The sequence below is a fragment of the Barbus barbus genome (assembly GCF_936440315.1).
Source record: "Barbus barbus genome assembly, chromosome: 2".
NCBI lineage: Eukaryota > Metazoa > Chordata > Actinopteri > Cypriniformes > Cyprinidae > Barbus > Barbus barbus.
Genome location: NC_136730.1, coordinates 14,937,059 through 14,954,398, shown reverse-complemented (window position 1 = coordinate 14,954,398; position 17,340 = coordinate 14,937,059). Strand labels below are relative to the sequence as shown.

Sequence of the window (17,340 nt, the reverse complement as noted above, 5' to 3'; positions counted from 1 at the left end):
AACCTTAGTCCCTCGGTCGACCTGATCATCTACAAGATGGATTACAATGCTGATAAAGCCTAGAAAAGATAAGACATAAACACATGACAAAATGATTGAAATGTTAAAATAGGGGGGAAAAATAAAATGATAATAATAAAATAAACCACTTTTATTCTGTGGCACCTAAAAAAATAATTTGGCGCCTAAGTTTTTCTTTTATAGGAGCCAATGGCTCCTTACTCGATTTTTTTGTCTGGAGCCCTGTAAGGGGTGTGTCATTTATAATCGAGGACCAGATTGAGCAAAACTGCAAGCAAATAAATTTCACCAGTGTGAATTCATGCAGATTAAATATTATACAAAATGAGTAATTAGGGAGATTTAATCAAACAATTAACTTTGACAAGAAAGAGAGCATACCACTGTTCTTGGCCGAATAACATTAAACATATTTCCAATTACTAACACAAATTGGACATTTAAAAGTAAAAAAGAAAAAAAAAAAAAAGTATATATACAGTGTATGTTAGGCCCAATTTTAATTTTTCTAGTTTGTGTAAACGTGTGATGTTGCAAAAAATTAAAAGAAATGTTCTGCTTCTTTCAGACGCAAGCTTTGACAACACAACAAATTAGGCTGTCCTAAGAAAAAAAAAATAGAATAATACAAATCATGTGTTAATTTTATTTAATTTCTTTATTTTCTTAAATATGTGGGTAGATAGTATTTATAGAGTTGTAACTTTTTAGTTTTAGTTACTTTTTCTTATTTGTAAGTCGCTTTGGACAAAAGTGTCTGCTAAAAGACAAAAGTAAAGTAAGTAAGTAAAGTAAGTAATCAACAGAACAACAATATGAGAATAATACTCATAATTAATAGTTTCAAATGTTTTTAGCATAGTTTTTCCCTTAAATCATCCTGCAGACGGGATTGGGCTCCTCCGCAGGCCAAATACTTTGACACCTCTGATACCAAGCAGTTACCCTCAATGTCCAGAGCAGCAACACTCTCAGGATCTGGACAGTTTAGAAGAATTTAGCACGCACCAGGGCTCGCAAAATTTCTAAACCCCTGGTAGCCCTTCGGGCAGGTACTCTTCAGATTTTGGTAGCCCGAAAATTAATTTAACTAGCCCAAATAAAATAAAATAAAGACCATAAATGTCAATCAAAATCATTTTCAATACACAAATATCAACGATATCAAGGAAAGGGTTTTATTTGACTATTTACAAGGTATCTGCAGAATTATTAAAAATCTATTTAAGGCAATTTGAAAAATTATTTCTTAGATATGTTAAATGGTCTAAGGCCTTAAAAACTCTTCAGTTTAGTTGTATCAAATTTAAGGACCCGTGGGAGCAATGTTCCCTCTAATTTTTTTTCTTGCTGAGCAAAACTTTTCTCTATTGGGCGGACATTTCGGGCACCTGAGCAAAAGTATCCTTTATACCAGACCTGTACTGCACGCACACAAAAAAGTGTGTAACTTTTAACTTTAATGTGCCATTTATATTTGATTTGACCCTTGATGTAACTAAACGATGTACATTTTAGGTTACCTGAGAAAACATTTTTACTGTACTATTGTACAGTTCAGTACTGTACTGTTGTACAGTTACACTGCAGTTCAAAAGTTTGGATCAATAATGTTTTTTAAAGAAGTTTCTTATGCTCATCACGGCTGTATCTATTTGATCAAAAATACTGAATATTATTTCACAAAACAATATTGTGAAATATTATTGCAATTTAAAATAAACTTTCTATTTTAATATACTTTAAAATGTAATTCATTCCTGTGAAGCAAAGCAGTATTTTCAGAGTCACATGATCCTTTAGAAGTCATTCTAATACGCTGATTTTTAATCAATGTTGGAAACAGTTGTACTGCTTTTTTTTATTTTAGTTTTTATACTGTATTTTTTGGGACCTGTGATATTTTAAAAAAATAAAAAGTTAAAAAGAACAGTGTTTAGTCAAAATAGAGATTTTGTTACAATATAAACTATTCAAAAGTTTGGGGTCAGAAATGTTTTTCTTTCTTTTTAAAGATACTTTAAAAAGTTTAAAGAAAGTTAAATAAACTTTATTCAGCAAGGATGTGTTAAATTGATAAAATTGATAGTAAAGACTTCTATTGTTAGAAAATATTTCTATTTGAAATAAATGCTGTTCTTTTAATTTTTTATTAAATCAAAGAAAAAAGAAAAAAGAAACACAGGTTCCAAAAAAATACTAAGCAGCACAACAGTTTCAACGCTGATAATAAATCAGCATATTAGAATAATTTCTGAAGGATCATGGAACACTGAAGACTGGAGTAATGATGCTGAAAATTCAGCTTTGATCACAGGAATAAATGCTATTTTATAGTATAGGTATTAAAATAGGAAACCAATATTAGAAATTGCAATAATATTTCACTATATTACTGTTTTTTTCTGTATTTTTGAAATGAATACAGCCTTGATGAGAAAGAGACTCAAAGCCAAAGACTCAAAAACAAGGTCAATTATTTATCAGGTTTATAATATAGCCTTAACATAATATATTATCAAAACAAACTATTTAAACTGATAGAACAGAACAGAATAGAACAGAATAGAATAGAATAGAATATAGAATACAAAAAAACGTGAACATATGAATTCTTCTATAGCTGTCTAAACATCATTATGAAGTACAGTTTGTACAATACTCTTGTGTGTGACTGTACATGTTTCAGAGTTTTGTTACGTTCTTTGCCCATCCTCCGCTATTTCCAGCACTTAATCAAGCCACTCTTCTTTAATACATGAGGACGTTTTATTTCACATGTCATTGCGTTTGCGTTGTCTCTCGTGTTGAGCGCGCCACAACCATTGAAGTATTCAGTTTCTACAGAGACTCATTTGGTGCATATCGTTCTCATTCTATGAAACCTGTAAACCGCATTCACCGGTTCTAACTCTGTCGTGACATCAGCTCTATAGCGGTTTGCCCGAGCATTGCTATTCTTTCCTTTTTACTGGCGGCATTCAATCAAATGGCTTCCCAACTCATTTTTGTGTGCGCGAGTCACATTATTTCTTCTGTGCGGCCGCGGTGGAAGAAGAGAGCGGTCACGTGCGTGCTCAGCTTAGAGGGAACACTGCGTGGGAGCCCTGTATTTAAGGGAGCCCTGTATTTAAGGTAGCCCATTGGGCAGGGCAGTGACACATTTTGGTAGCCCGACTGGAAAACACAATAGCCCCGGGCCGTCAGGCTAGCGATTTTGCCAGCCCTGCGCACAGACTCTGTCAGACAGGAAAAAGGTATTATTGCTCATTTAAAGTCATTCTTGTAGTGATTGTAGAATGTATCTCCAAAAACAATACTTGTACAGCACAGGTAGTCGTTGGACAGGGCAATCATGGCTTGAAATTAAGCCAATGAGCCTTTTCAGACTTTTCTACTGTTATCATGGGCATCATCTATCTGACCACTCTACAGGCGACACTGTTAAGAGTGTCTGGCTGGCTAGACGGTGTCTCAGACACGAATCGCTAATGATGATGATAATGGAGTAGTAATTTGGTAGGATGTAGGTATCTACGTGTTCTCAGTCCTGAATCATGTTCCCTCATTTCCTCAGTAAACCTCTAAACTGCAACACGGACCCAAAAACTACACAAACATACACACAAGGATTAGGATACCCAACCGGGACATGCGCTTCTTAGGTAACCAGACTTGACGGGGCGCTCAAAGAAAGAGCCAGAGACAGAGAACATCAAACGATAACAATCGGGAGGACTCGTCTTAGTGCATGGCTCAATCAGGAGGAGGCAGACAGAAATGCCAATGATAGTTCTTCAGACAGTGACCTTTAGCCTCGACCCCTTGACCTGCTGTTCCGTTTAGGAGATTAGGAGATGGGGTGAGATATCAGATCACAACACAACGTGACTGGGGTTAAGGGGTGTTTGGGAGATTAATGGTTGGTGATTTTAATACAAAAGGTTGAAGGTTTGGTCCTAAACAGAGGTGACCCAGAATTTGAATCCTGCATGAGTACGGTACTTGGTTTGAGGAAATATATCTTTAAAACTACTGTTTTTTTAAGGTGCACTATTGAAAAACGTTTTGGATAACCATATATGTCCAAATTAAATTAAACATGTCTATTTAATTTGTGAGGCAAAGGCTATAGAAATAACTATATAAGCGTAGATACTAATTGACAAAAATGTTCCCTTTATTCTAAGTGAGCTCCACAGTAACGATCTGTAAACATATGCTACAGTTCAAGCATTTGGGGTCAAGTACGTTTTATGTTTTTAATTTTTATATTTTTGAATATAAAATAACTGTTCTCTATTTGAATACATTTAAAAATTTAATTAATTTCTGTGATCAGTGGGGATCAAATTTCTTTAAGAATGCAAGGGAAGCTCGGCTTCCCCTATAATGTAAAAAAATTAATGGTCAAATATGTACTATTGTGTTAACATTTTATTGATTAAAAATGCGTTAGAACACGTTCATCTCGACGAGTTCGTTCAGAATCAGCTACATATAGCAGGTGACTCGATTTCCTTCTCATATATTCCCGTAGCGTCACAGTGTATTTGCCTGTTGAAGCCTAGCGTCCATTGACTTCAATGGGGCTGCTTTGAACAGTTTTTTTCAGTGCTTCGAAACTAGACGGTCATTGGATAAATGCTGCGATTATGTCCCGCCCCCGGACGCTCAGCGTCTCTGGGGGTGAATGGAGGAGTGGGCGGGGCTGGACTCCGGGCTTCTGCGTGATGATTGGAGGGTTTGTCGAAAGCCTGCATCTCCTTTTGATTGACAGTGATTGTGTCCTATAAGAAGTCGCTGATGCTGAAGCTATTCGAGCCAGTGTTGCCAACTTAGCGACTTTTCAGACCACCCTAGCGACCTTTTTCCCCAAAAGCGACTAGCGACAAATCTAGCGACTTCTTTGACAAACCTTAGCGAGTCTCTGTGATCGCTGGAACTGCCGCAACGGCGCGAGGTGAGCGCGCACGCACCTCTTTCTCTGTTCTGTGAGCGGCTGAGAGGAGCAGCGCGTTCAGTTCAAATAGATATTATGTTGCTTCTCTAATTTTACATGCATCTAATTTATAGCCGAAACCACAGCACAGGAATTGTCTTATCTTGTGTGTAATATTTGATTTCATCAGACGACGGCTCGATTATAAATTAGGATTTTTGTGCAGACTAACTTCTTGGGAGGGAGAGCTGGTTATGTGTGGCTGCGTTTCAGTCACTATTTCATATTTATCCCATTGACTGACAGCATAAACAGTAAAATATATAAAGGAGAACAGTTTTATTGAGAATTTGGCTACATCAAAATACAGTATGAGCACAGAGAGACAAACAAATGTAAAAGGCAATATGGCGCGATGACGTAATGAATATGCTAATTAGCGCATGACGTCATCTGGCGACATTTAACGACTTTTCAAACTGGCTTTAGCTACTTTCCATCGAAATAAGTTGGCAACACTGATTCGAGCTCAGTCCCATAGTGGACTTTGCAAGTGTAGTCAAAAGACAAACTGCTGCAACTATTTCTTGATATTTGCTTGGCGGAATTGCTGGCCAATTTTCATTATACATTTCACACAATTATACACCACATTCCTTGTTTCAGTTTAACCTAATTCCCACATTTCCTCCGTCGAGTTTAATATGTTTTTTACATCGTTTGTTCATTCATTCATTCATACAGTAGGCCAGGTGGTGAACTAGCCAGCTAGCAAACTGCACACGATGGCAGAATTTACGTATAAATAAATGGACAATTTTTATGATGTAGGCCGAAAATGAGCTTCCCCTCTTTGAAAGACCAGCAGCCGCCACTGTCTGTGATGGAAAAGTCTTTTTTCATTAATAGAAAGTTCAAAATCTCATCATTTATATGTAACAGAAGTCTTTTGTAACAAACATCTTACATATCTGATCAAATTTCAAAATATCTGATCAATTAAATTTTTCCTTGCTGAATAGAAGTATTATTTTCTTTAAAAAAAAAGAAAGGGAAAAAAAATTGTAGTGCAATTGTGGATTGTCAGATAAATTGTGATTGTTTTTGTCAATTATGAACTTTGTTATTATTGGAGTTAAAGCAATTTTTACAATATAATGGTTATATTTATTGTTCTTATTGTGAACAGGCCTTAGCCGATAAATGAATTACTAGATTGCAGTCTTGAAACTCCATTCTCCAAATCTGCTCCCTAAATACAGTCTTGATTCAAATTTAAATTTCGATTAAATGAGCAAGTCACTTAAAAGTTCATACGCAGGACATCCTAAGTATGAGCAACAAGAATAGCAATACTTGCCTTATTAAATTAAGTTCACTCGCTGACGTTATATAACAGGTTGCTAAACAGGTCTTTAGTCATTTATTGGGAAATCCAAAAGTGCTTTTTTCACAACTGTTTGTTTTGTACATTTGTGAAATGGACTTTTCTTCTGAGAAATATCATAAAGGGAGATCATACCAAAGCACCATTTCACAGAGCCGTTTATTCTGTCCAACAGTCTGCAGACTGGGAATTCAGGGTAGGCCACACTAAACAGCTCGGCGCATCTGGCAACCTCATCAGTAATTCTAAGAACTCATAAACTGACCAGAGATCAGTCAACACTGGGAGAAATTCCTTGAAATAACACCCACTAGCACCAAGCATGCAATTAATTAGGAAAACACACAGAAACTGTTTGGTGCCATTGGAACTTCCTCTCTGAAGTTCAGCGGCTACTCTAGGGGATAGGCAAAGACAATGGGGCAGGTTTAGTGACTTCATAGCAAAAGAATGAAGGGTGTAAAAAAAAAAAAAAAAAAAAAAACACTGGCAGCATGATTTGCTAATGAGAACATTTGGATGGGAGGATTATATACGCAGGTGTGAAACAGTTTAAAGTGTGTTTGCACGCTCTTACCTGAGGTGCAAGTCCTCAGAATATTTCAGGCAGGCGTAGATGAATTCTTTGAGTTGCGAGTATACTTTAGGCACAAATTCAGAAAATGGCAGCTTCTTCGGAAAAGGCATCTGTTTAGAATAATTTTAAGAGTAAGTAAATAAATACAGTATATTACAGCACAGCACAGAGCAGGTGTTCTAAAGGGTTTAAAATCAGAAATGTCTGATTTGAATGAATCTTTTTTTTGGTGTGGGACTACTTTTCTAGTTGGACAATTCTGGTTCTGGAGTGCATTTTAACAGATGCCTTGACGTGTACTTCCATTGTAAGTGCTTTAAATGCAATCAATTTTTTTGCTCAAAATGAAAAATATTGACAATCTGTAATAAATGCTATTGATAGAACACACTGGAAGATTTCCTTTATAAAGAAAACACAAAGGCAGCTTAATTGCATGAAAAAGAACAGCTGCAAGTATCACCAATAAAGGTAGCATCCTTGATTACTATAACAGTATTGAGCAGTAGTTCTTGTTGATGTCAATGGGAGAATTCAAATGTATGGCTTAGCTCAAGTATTTCAGGGGATGCGCATGTTAGTAATCAACTTCTTGGACAGCAGGAGGATATTTGTGTCTTTGAGGAGACCGGAGGGTGTGTAACTGAGGGAATCTGTGGGATAAAAGCTTTCTTATGTGCCTAATGTTCACCTTGTCGACCTCTGGATCCTGGAAAGGGAATTGGCCTGCTATTTGCTGGTACTCTTCAGGGGACGCCACGGGAATGGGGCTATAGTTGTCCTGATCCAAGATTTGCCTGAATAAACAGAATAAGTGTGAGAGGAAAAAGACCTGACTTCACAGATGAACTGATCATAAACCTGAGGGCAAGAGCAGGATATTAAAGAAGACTAAATAATCTAAAAACCATTTATTGGACTCATGAGCAGTGTGTCTGTGTTTGTGTAACTCAGTCATAGCAAACACATATAACACATCTCCTTGAATGCCTTTTCCCACAGTAATGACATTCTGAGCCATTCAAAGAGTCCAAAGCATCATTCTTTTATGGAGTGAGTCAAGTGTCTCTGACAGGGAATGAAAAACGACTCCAGTAAGGTTACAACAACCTTTCCATGTCATCTGCTCTTAAGATTCAGCCAAACAAATCGTAACTATCTCCCTCCAAGCAGCTTTAACATTTTTTTTTTTTGACATTTTTGGGATTAAATGCTTTTTAAAGGGATCCCGGCACAAAAAAAGAAGAAAATATTTGTCCTTCAAGCAATATGATTTAGTCATATAGGGATAATTTAATCAGTGATTTTAGATGGTTTGGCCTGACCAAATTTCCCTGTCCTTCAACTGTCCTGCAATCCACAACCTCTGCAAATATAAATCTCTGAGCACTACAGGTATCACATTCAGGCAATTTCCTTAAATGGTAGTTTGATATAGGGCATTAAAAATTGATATTTCATAAAAAAATGGATGTGTGGTTTCCAAGTATTAAACTGAAGAACAGAACAAATGACGTACAGTAAACACAATCTGATTTAAGTTGATTTGGACCCTATTAGTGTAATTCCTTCAGTATGGATTTCTCAAGGGTCATAAGGTGATAACCAAATCATCATTATCCTTACTCAAATGAGAGACAGAGATGAAGAAAACAGAGAAGAGGGAGAGAGAAAGAGAAGGCAGAAAGCACCTGAAGGACTGATTCCACTTTTTCAGCAGGATCTCTCCATATTGATCCCTCATCTCCAGCAACATATCAAACAACTGGTTTACTGGAAAACCATAACCCTGCAGGGAGAGAGAGGTGAAGAGTTAAAAAAAGGAAGCAAATGAATGCGCAACTAAGCAGAAAACAGGATGAAATTGTGTTTATACATTTACACTTGATATTACGATTATTATATGGAAATAAAACAAACAACATACTAGTGCAAATCGATTAATCTCGATATTCATAATATATTTGTGTGTACGGAGTATATTTACATTTATATATAAACATATACACAAATATGTATATATTTAAGAAATATATGTAATATTTATATTTACATAATAAAAAACATGTATAAATTTAAATATATACATGTAAATATTTCTTAAATATACGCGCGTGTATTTATATATACACATGTAAATATAAAAATACACCTGTGTGCATTTATATATACACAGTACACACACATATATTATGTAAACAAAAACTTTTATTTTAGATCGATTTGACAGCACTATAACATTTGCGATGTCTATTCAATGCTCGTCTGTCACAATGTTTTTAAATTATATTCCCTTTCCTCCGAAAAAATTTGATAAATCTTATCCAGTGACACCTGAAGTTCTTAAATGTTATCATTAGGTACTCCCTCACTCACCTGCAGTGTGTCTGCAAACAGCACAATAAGATTCTTCAGATCTAATATCAGGTCTGGATCAGTGCAATAAGACTATGGAGACACAAGAGAGAGAGATAGTGATGGATTACAGCAGAAGCAGAGGAAGGACAGCACAAGGATATTTGGATTACCTGACAAAAATGCAAGAAAAAGATATCTTTTCAAAAGAGCTGTACAGTTGTAGTCCTAAAACCCAGAAGAGGATTAGGGATCTCTCTGAAATTTAAGAATATTGTTTTTAGAATAGTGTTTTTAATTTAATAGCAAAATAAGGTCTGCAGTTTACTAGCTACATAAGGACAACAAATACCACAAAGATGTGCATTTACTTACTTTGACAACTGCTGCAGTCCTTTAGCAGGAACTTGCAACTTATATTTTTAAATCACACAATGTTTTCAAACTTGTAAACATTTAAGGTACATCTGTGTGTAATTTACACAACTGTTAAAAAAACAAATGTAGGGTCAATTTTTCTTTTTGACAATTATTACTTTTATTCAGCAAGGATGCATTAAAATTGATCAAAAGTGACAGTAAAGACTTTTACATTGTTACAAAAAAATGCTATTATGTCTATTTGTTAAAGAATCATGAAAAATGTATTTCTGAAGGATCGTGCAACATAATGGCTTCTGACAATTCAGCTTTGCCATCTCAGGAATAAATTACATTTTAAAATATTGAAAGCGAAAACAGTTATTCTAAATTGTAAGAATTTTTTACAAAATTACTGTTTTTAATTGAACAAATAAATGCAGGCTGCAGAGCATAACAGATTTCCTACAGAAACGTTTAATAATCTTACTAACCACAAACTTTTAGTGTATGTTGTGTATATATAAAAAAATAAAACCCTATAGTAATTTCAAGTAATGATAACCACACACCTTATTGTACTAGAAAACCACAATCCTAAAAACCCATCAGAAACTCCAGAGAGAAGCCATTACCCTTCCAGGCTGGCCTTAAAAATAATGTGTTGACTGAACAGCTCAGCTTGCTTAGTGTATGTTAGGCATGTAGCGTGCAGACATACTGAATGTGTACGCAAGGCTGCAATGGTCTTTGAAAGGGCCAGCTCCCACAATTCTTCCACATAAGCCCTGTTTACCAGACCCTGTGTGGTGTGCAAGATGTGGTCCTCCACTACAAAAAAACTGCAGGATATACACAGGGAAATACAGGAACAAATGAAAGAATGTTGGAAAGGGTATGAAAGAGAAACAGGAAGTACATTATAACATCACAGGAAAACATATCATTATACTATGTCAATAATATCCAAAATGGGCACAATTAGGCTTTCCAGCACACAAAAGCATTGAACATCTCAGTAACATTCCCAAAAAAATCCCAGAGATCCCACTGTGCGAGTGCCCTAAGCCTTTTTTGTGTCACTTAGGATGTTTGTAAAAGCTTCCATTCCAGACACCAGCCTTTCCGATATTCCCCTTCAGACGCTCGGAATAACACCGATCTGCCACTCCACATCCCCAGAACCATAAATTCTAAAACTAAGAGTGTTTTTCAGCAGCACTGGGATGGAGAATCAGGAAGGGCCAGAGGAAAGGGAGCGTTTGGCTAAAGGGAGGGTCTGAACGCCGAGCCAAAAAAGGCTTCAGCTGTTTTAATTCTCTTCTATATAAAAAAAATAACGTAGTAAGCATGTACAATTGATTTTCTGTTCATTTAGCCATTCAAAGCAAAAAGTGCACTGCACTTACCCAACAATTTGATTGAAGTAGCGCCTGTACCCCTCTAACGTTTCATGCTGGAGTCCACAGGAAAAAGAAAGAAGAGTTTATGAACATCAGTTAACTGAGCAGTCTACTATTACAGCCCTTTTTAAGGTTTTTATTATTTATGGAATGAACTAAATTACGACCTCAAAACATTTTTTTAATTTTTGTCAGAATTAATTTCTTTGAAAGAATGTTACCTCTATTACCTCAACAATAAGTCATATGAATTACCAAATAACAACATACCTGTACAACGACATTCTGAAAATAGCTTCAATACTTTAACATACACTACCAATCAAAAATTAGGGGCTTTAAAATATTTAAATATTATTGAAAGTAATCTTATGTTCACAAAGGATGCACTAATTTGACCAAAAATAAAACCGTAATATTGGGAAATATTGTTACAATCTAAAATAAGTTTTTTCTGTTTTAATTCATTGTTAAATGTAATTTCTTATTATCAATGTTGAAAACAGTTGTGCCACTTAATATGCTGATGGAAACCGTTTGAAATAGAAAACATCTGTGACACTGTAAACTGTCTTTACTATCACTTTTGCTCAATTTAATACCCCCTTGCTGAATACAAGTATGATTCTATAGTATGAAAATATTTTACTAACCTCAAACTATTGAATGGTACTGTATACCTAAGTATTTTGCAATGACATCAAGTGCACAGGAATTGAAAAAAGAAAGACTACAAAGAAATTCGGAAAATATGTACAATTCAGCTCTGCTATAAGGAAAACTTAAATGTTCAGCAACTGAGCTATATTTGAACTGGAACGATGTTTCCACATCCTTTTCCAATCGTTGTTCAAGCCAATGAAAACTATATACGAACACCTCTAAACTAAAAAAATCTATAGGCCCTAAATTAGCTATACATGTCAAGTTTCTTGTACGCATCCATTTTCAAATAAGCAGAAACTTGTACATTATGTAATGATAACAGCTTACCTCACAGTTCCTGAGAGTTTATTTGAGGTGATGTTAGTGATTGGGGGTGGTGCAGTGAATATGATTGAAGGGTGTAAAACAGACAGTCAGACAAAGCATGTGCTCAGGCTGAGTGATGCCATACCATGTTAGAGTGAGGCTGCAGCACTAGTCGGGCCTGTTTCCGCCGCTGCTTCCTGTAGTAGTTCTCAAACGTGTCCCGGGCACCCTGGGTAAAGCAGATACACATTCTAAACACCTGAGTGAGAATACGGCTGTTTACTAACAGGCATGACTTTCATTTTGTGTGAACAGCTCTGTGACCACTGAGCACCAGTCATTTAAGACAGAGGAACGAAAGAGGGGAGGTGATGTCTAAGAGAACCAGTTGACACAGGAAAACAGATTTTCGCTTACAGAGGCCATGCTAAACTTCAAATAAGAGCATATCAGGTACTTTCTCTCTCCTAATCTAATAGTACGATTCAGAATACAGCACAGCAGAGGCTTGTAGTCTAAAAACAAAGGCCCACATTCACCGCTTAAAGACTTGATCCTTTTTCCAGAAGCCCAGAGTGCAGTTCCTGTCCGCCTAACACAGACTGCTATCAAAGTCTATTCGGGCATGACACCAAAACATGCACACACGTCCTGGTCAGAACAGAGCGCAGAAACAAAACAGTAGCACAAAGAGGAAGAGAGATAAAAACAGAAAACAGCAGCAGCACGGTGGGACTTATCGCTACTTCCGGTTGAGGGCCTCTGAATTTATCTAGCCAGAGCGGGTGACTGTACCTCTTCTACGAAGATAAAAAAAAAACAGGACAAGACATGACCACACGTAACTATTCAATAATGAACAAAAGTGAGATATAAGCTCTGTTTCAGATCTGCTGGTCCGCAGTCTAGGTAGTTGCAACACTGTGTGACGCACTAATAGAGCTCCTCATGTGAAGTCCACAGACAGACTTGAATGTCAGTTAACTCCAGTAGAGTTTGATAGAGAGTGATACAGTAAGCAAACACATACCACCCAGAAGTAATGCACTGTAAAGAATTTTTTAATGCTACAGTAGAAACCTAACTGCAAGTTATATTAACATGTAAAAAAAAAACGGAAAAAAAAAAACAAAACAAAAAAACTAAATGGCTTCACATTGTATGCCATTTTACTGTAAAATTCTGGCAAATTTGTTTTCTTGCAAGCTAATGCCAAATTTTTACAGTGAATTTCTGGCAACCACAGCTGCAAGTTTTCCACTAAATATTTTGTGTGATATTTTTACTTATTTGAATAGTGCATTTTTAATTAAATGTAATTATTTTTACAAAACTTTTCAAATATGTTTAATGTATTTCAATAAAAATTTCTGCACTGAATAAACTTTTAATTTGTCTACCATTTTGAATGACTTTTTGCACTGATTAAATCACAATGCAGGATACATGAAATTAATTATAATGCAGCACTTTGCATCAGCCTTCACGTTGGTGAACTTATGATGACTTAAATGCTGTCTATGAAGGAAGCTCACTAGGTTTTTGAATAGAGTTGTAGTCTACAACCTTGTCATTTAGCTGATGCTACAGTGTATTACTGTTGTGCTCTTACTGACGACTCTTGCATAAGTATGCTGTAATTCAGAGTCCCTCAAGGGTTTAAACCAGTAATTATTTGGTTACAAACCCAAATAGTTAACCCAGACCACCCAAATGTAATGATGTGTGGGGAAGAATAAGGTTTGAGAAATAAGAATTGAAGGAGAAAAAAGTGGGCACAGAAATGGAAAAGCATTATATAAATTTGAATGACTTCAGAACAACCTTAAACCTTTAATAACAGCAAGGATCGAACAGATATTCTGCTTTGACCACAGAGGTCTTCAGATCACAATGAAAGACAGAAGGTGAAACAATTCAGTAAGGAACATAAGAAAGTATAAGAAAGAAACAAACTTGCTCAACACCAAATGCTACACTTCTTCTCTCACAAAAAGTGCTGGGAAGTCTGATTCGTTTTCGCCAGTGGGTTAATTCATCAATTTATTAAAAAAAAATTTATTCAATGATTCATAACCACTCTACTTTGAAGCAGCAACTTGCCAAACTGTAAGCTGCCCATAATTTAAAGTAGCTTCCCCAAAACTGAACAGTCCACAGTGGGGCAAAATGACTCCTACACAATATACGGTCATTGACGACACTGACTCTTTGGAGCAGGATGTGTATTACCTCAGAATCCTTCAAAAGACATTTTGGAGAAGGAAAAAAGGATGTTTGAGAAGGATGCCATGTTCTGTGTGAAGGGAGTTTAACCGAGTGTGTCCATCCTGTTGGCTATGCAAGCTCTTCTGCGGTTACTAGGACTGAGAAGAGCAGGTCTACCAGCTGCAGTCTAAACCCAGTTAATCGTGTCCAAACGCTCCATCTCTTATAGATGTTCCTTAACCTAAACAGTCAAAATCAAAGGAGGACAGTGCCAACATCAACTATCGAAGAAAGTTGTGCACTAAAGTTCAGCTGAACTTCCCTCCACAAAGGTCTGGTGCCTCAGATCTCCAGAGCTCCACTAATAAAGACAGTGACAGATACATTGCTGTTTGCCAGCTGAATTTTGGGTGTGGTTCTCTGGGTCGGAGAAGTAGGACGGAGGCCTGAACTGTGGTTCTCCTTCTCCTGCAGTTTCCCACTGTAGCTGGCCCATCACACCCAGCCTATGTTTACACTGATCAGAACACAGACCTGAACTGTCAGAGAACTGAGACACTGTTCAGACCTTAAGTTAGAAGTAAAGAGGAGGAGTTTGAGCTGGAAGAGGATACAGAACAGAACAGTAATAGAATAGAATGTAATCTATCTCAGATGTTCTTGTCCAGAAAATGGACTTGTGTGCTGCTTTAAAGACGTTGATCAAGAAATTCAATAAATGTATTCTTGTGTTCAAAAATCCTACTAAATCAACCACCAATACATTCTAATCAAAAGTCTAAAATGGACTAAATGTGTGACAGAAAGAATTCAAACGAATAAAAACAAGAGTGAGCAAACAGAGGTAACTGTGACCCCTTGAGACCTCCATCAGCCTCTGATCTCTGACACAGTAGCGCCATTAAATCTCAGTGGCTCCACTTGAGGTCAGACTGGTTTAAAAGGAAAATGCAATTTCAGTTTGGCAGTTTTCTGGCAATGCAAAAAAAAACAAGCATTAATAGAAAGTGCAAGACCTTGAGGCATAGAGGTCACACTTTCAACAACTCATGCTTCCTCTTTTCTCTGTTTTCTATTCTATAGCAGTCCGCTGTTCTCTGTTAATTCCACTAGTCCAGAGGGATAATGTTTTTCCTCTGTCCGTTTGAACTTTATTATCTGCAGATTCATAAAAATGTCAATTGTTTGACGGCAGTGTGAAGAAAACCTTAAAACACATTGTCTTCAATTTAAGTTGCTCAAGCCAGACTTGACCAAAGAACAGGCTGTACCCTCTGGCACTCTGACCTCTTCCTTGTCCTGTTCTTTTTCTCCATCCTTATTCTTTCCATCCCTCGGCTTGACTTTCCAACGGGAGTTCAACTTCCACAGCAGATCCGCAGCAGCTCAACACTTATAGTTCCAGGCCTCACAGGCCTATACTATCTCACACACATACACATACACACATGCACAGAAAAAAAAAGGCACGGGACATCGTGGCAGGGTCACAACCCTCTGGTATGAAGGAAACCCAGATGAACCCCCTCAGCGTCTCCTGCTGAATCCCAGCTCGGGCCATCTGGAGTGCAGCCAGCTCAGAAGTCAGAACAGACCCAAAAAAAGGGCCATTGTACATATACAGCACCAAGGTCATGAACAATTTCTATATTTGACTAATTTCCCTCCCTTCCTTAAGTGTCTCTCTGCCCCTCTCACTCTTCACAGTAGCAAGTAGCCGTGTTTACATAAAGTTTGTTTAAATTAACAGGAGCGATGTTACAATAAGGCCGATCGCCATATAAACATACAACAGTCTCAACAACTTCCTTCCTGTGGGGGCGTTCAGGACAGTGAATATACAGTAAATGGGAAGTATCTGCCATATGTGCATTCAAACATGGGCATTCAAGAGTGTGTGCTCACCGTTTAAACAAAAAAGTCCTTCAGGGACATATAAAGTGCAATTCTGATTGTTTTTGTACAAGTAAGCAGTGTGATTTCCCAGGGTCTGAGGTGACTCAAGGGTCACCAGGGAAAGGAAACACAAAAACTTAAACATGCTTTCTTAAAAAGAAACAAATCGACTCGCTTATTGGGGCTCACTTCTCGTTTGTTTGCTTTCTTTCCTATAACCTCAAAACAGTGTTTGTGTGTGTCCCTTCTATGACTCCCTGGTTACTTTCAAACAACTCTTGTCCTTTACTTTTCCTCCCTTTCCTTTGCGTCCTCAGACGGCTCCTAGATCTGGTCTACAGAACTGGTCAAAAAAGGGCAAGACGTGAACTTTAAAGACTTCCTCCCAACCTCGATTCCCCAGCATGCCATTCTCACCAGCTTCCATTACAAAGACCATTGTAGTAATAACAGTTTGTCTGCTCACACTTGAAATTTACAGGCCGGAGGGTCATAAAAGTGACATTCCACCAACTCAAACAATTCGGGAATCTTCATGAGGAGCTTTCAGCACGTACACTCCGAAAACAAACATGTGCGTATTCGCATAAAAAAAAAAAATACCCACCCAAGCACGTAGGCCTAAACCCAATTATTGGTCGTATTTTGAAGCATACTACAAAAGCAAACAGTTTAAAGAGTCTTGACTCCTTAGATACGTGTCTAGCAAGTTAATAGGTAATAAATTAACAGTGATGCATTTAAAAAGTGTTTTTCATTACTTGTGGCTGTGTCAAAAGCAACATTTGTTTGTGCAGGAAACATTCCAGGGCACTTTTGGGTGGAGAACTGGTAAACTATGGAGCAGTTTCCACTGGCAAATTTCAGCAAAGTCATCAACAAACAACTGTGCTGCTTTGCTTTAAAATCCCCAGCTAGCATGGATTAACAGATGTACTTGATATTAAGAGAAATTAATCAATTATGGGCTGCATGATTTGGACCAAAAAAAACTCAAAGCGATTATTTTGTCAAATACTGCAATTTTGTAATTAGAAATACGATGCGAAAAACATCTAATTTCCAGATAAAGGCAATTTAAAAAACAAATATGTAAAAAAAAAATCACAATTAAATAAATGTCCAGCAAGAACTAAAGTGCACGTGATCCTTTTGACTTCAAATTAAGTTATGTTTTGGCCATGGCGATTTTAATTTTTTACTTAATCATGCAACCTTA

At 36.9% G+C, this 17,340-nt stretch overlaps 1 protein-coding gene across 7 annotated transcripts in view; it reads right to left on the bottom strand.

Annotated features, from left to right (window-relative positions):
* The window catches only part of exoc6b (exocyst complex component 6B), a 108,398-nt gene that overhangs the window by 44,661 nt on the left and 46,397 nt on the right, over positions 1–17,340 (bottom strand). For 4 of the 7 annotated variants that reach the window (XM_079443125.1, XM_079443127.1, XM_079443129.1 and 1 more), the window contains exons 9-15: positions 12,163–12,246; positions 11,052–11,098; positions 10,364–10,484; positions 9,304–9,375; positions 8,619–8,716; positions 7,619–7,724; positions 6,928–7,037 (exon numbers count right to left, since the gene is read on the bottom strand). In XM_079443125.1, coding sequence (XP_079299251.1) covers positions 6,928–7,037; positions 7,619–7,724; positions 8,619–8,716; positions 9,304–9,375; positions 10,364–10,484; positions 11,052–11,098; positions 12,163–12,246 — 638 coding nt within the window. The remainder of the gene's footprint in view (positions 1–6,927; positions 7,038–7,618; positions 7,725–8,618; positions 8,717–9,303; positions 9,376–10,363; positions 10,485–11,051; positions 11,099–12,162; positions 12,247–17,340) is intronic. The other 3 variants (XM_079443128.1, XM_079443131.1, XM_079443130.1) reach the window with 1 other exon arrangement.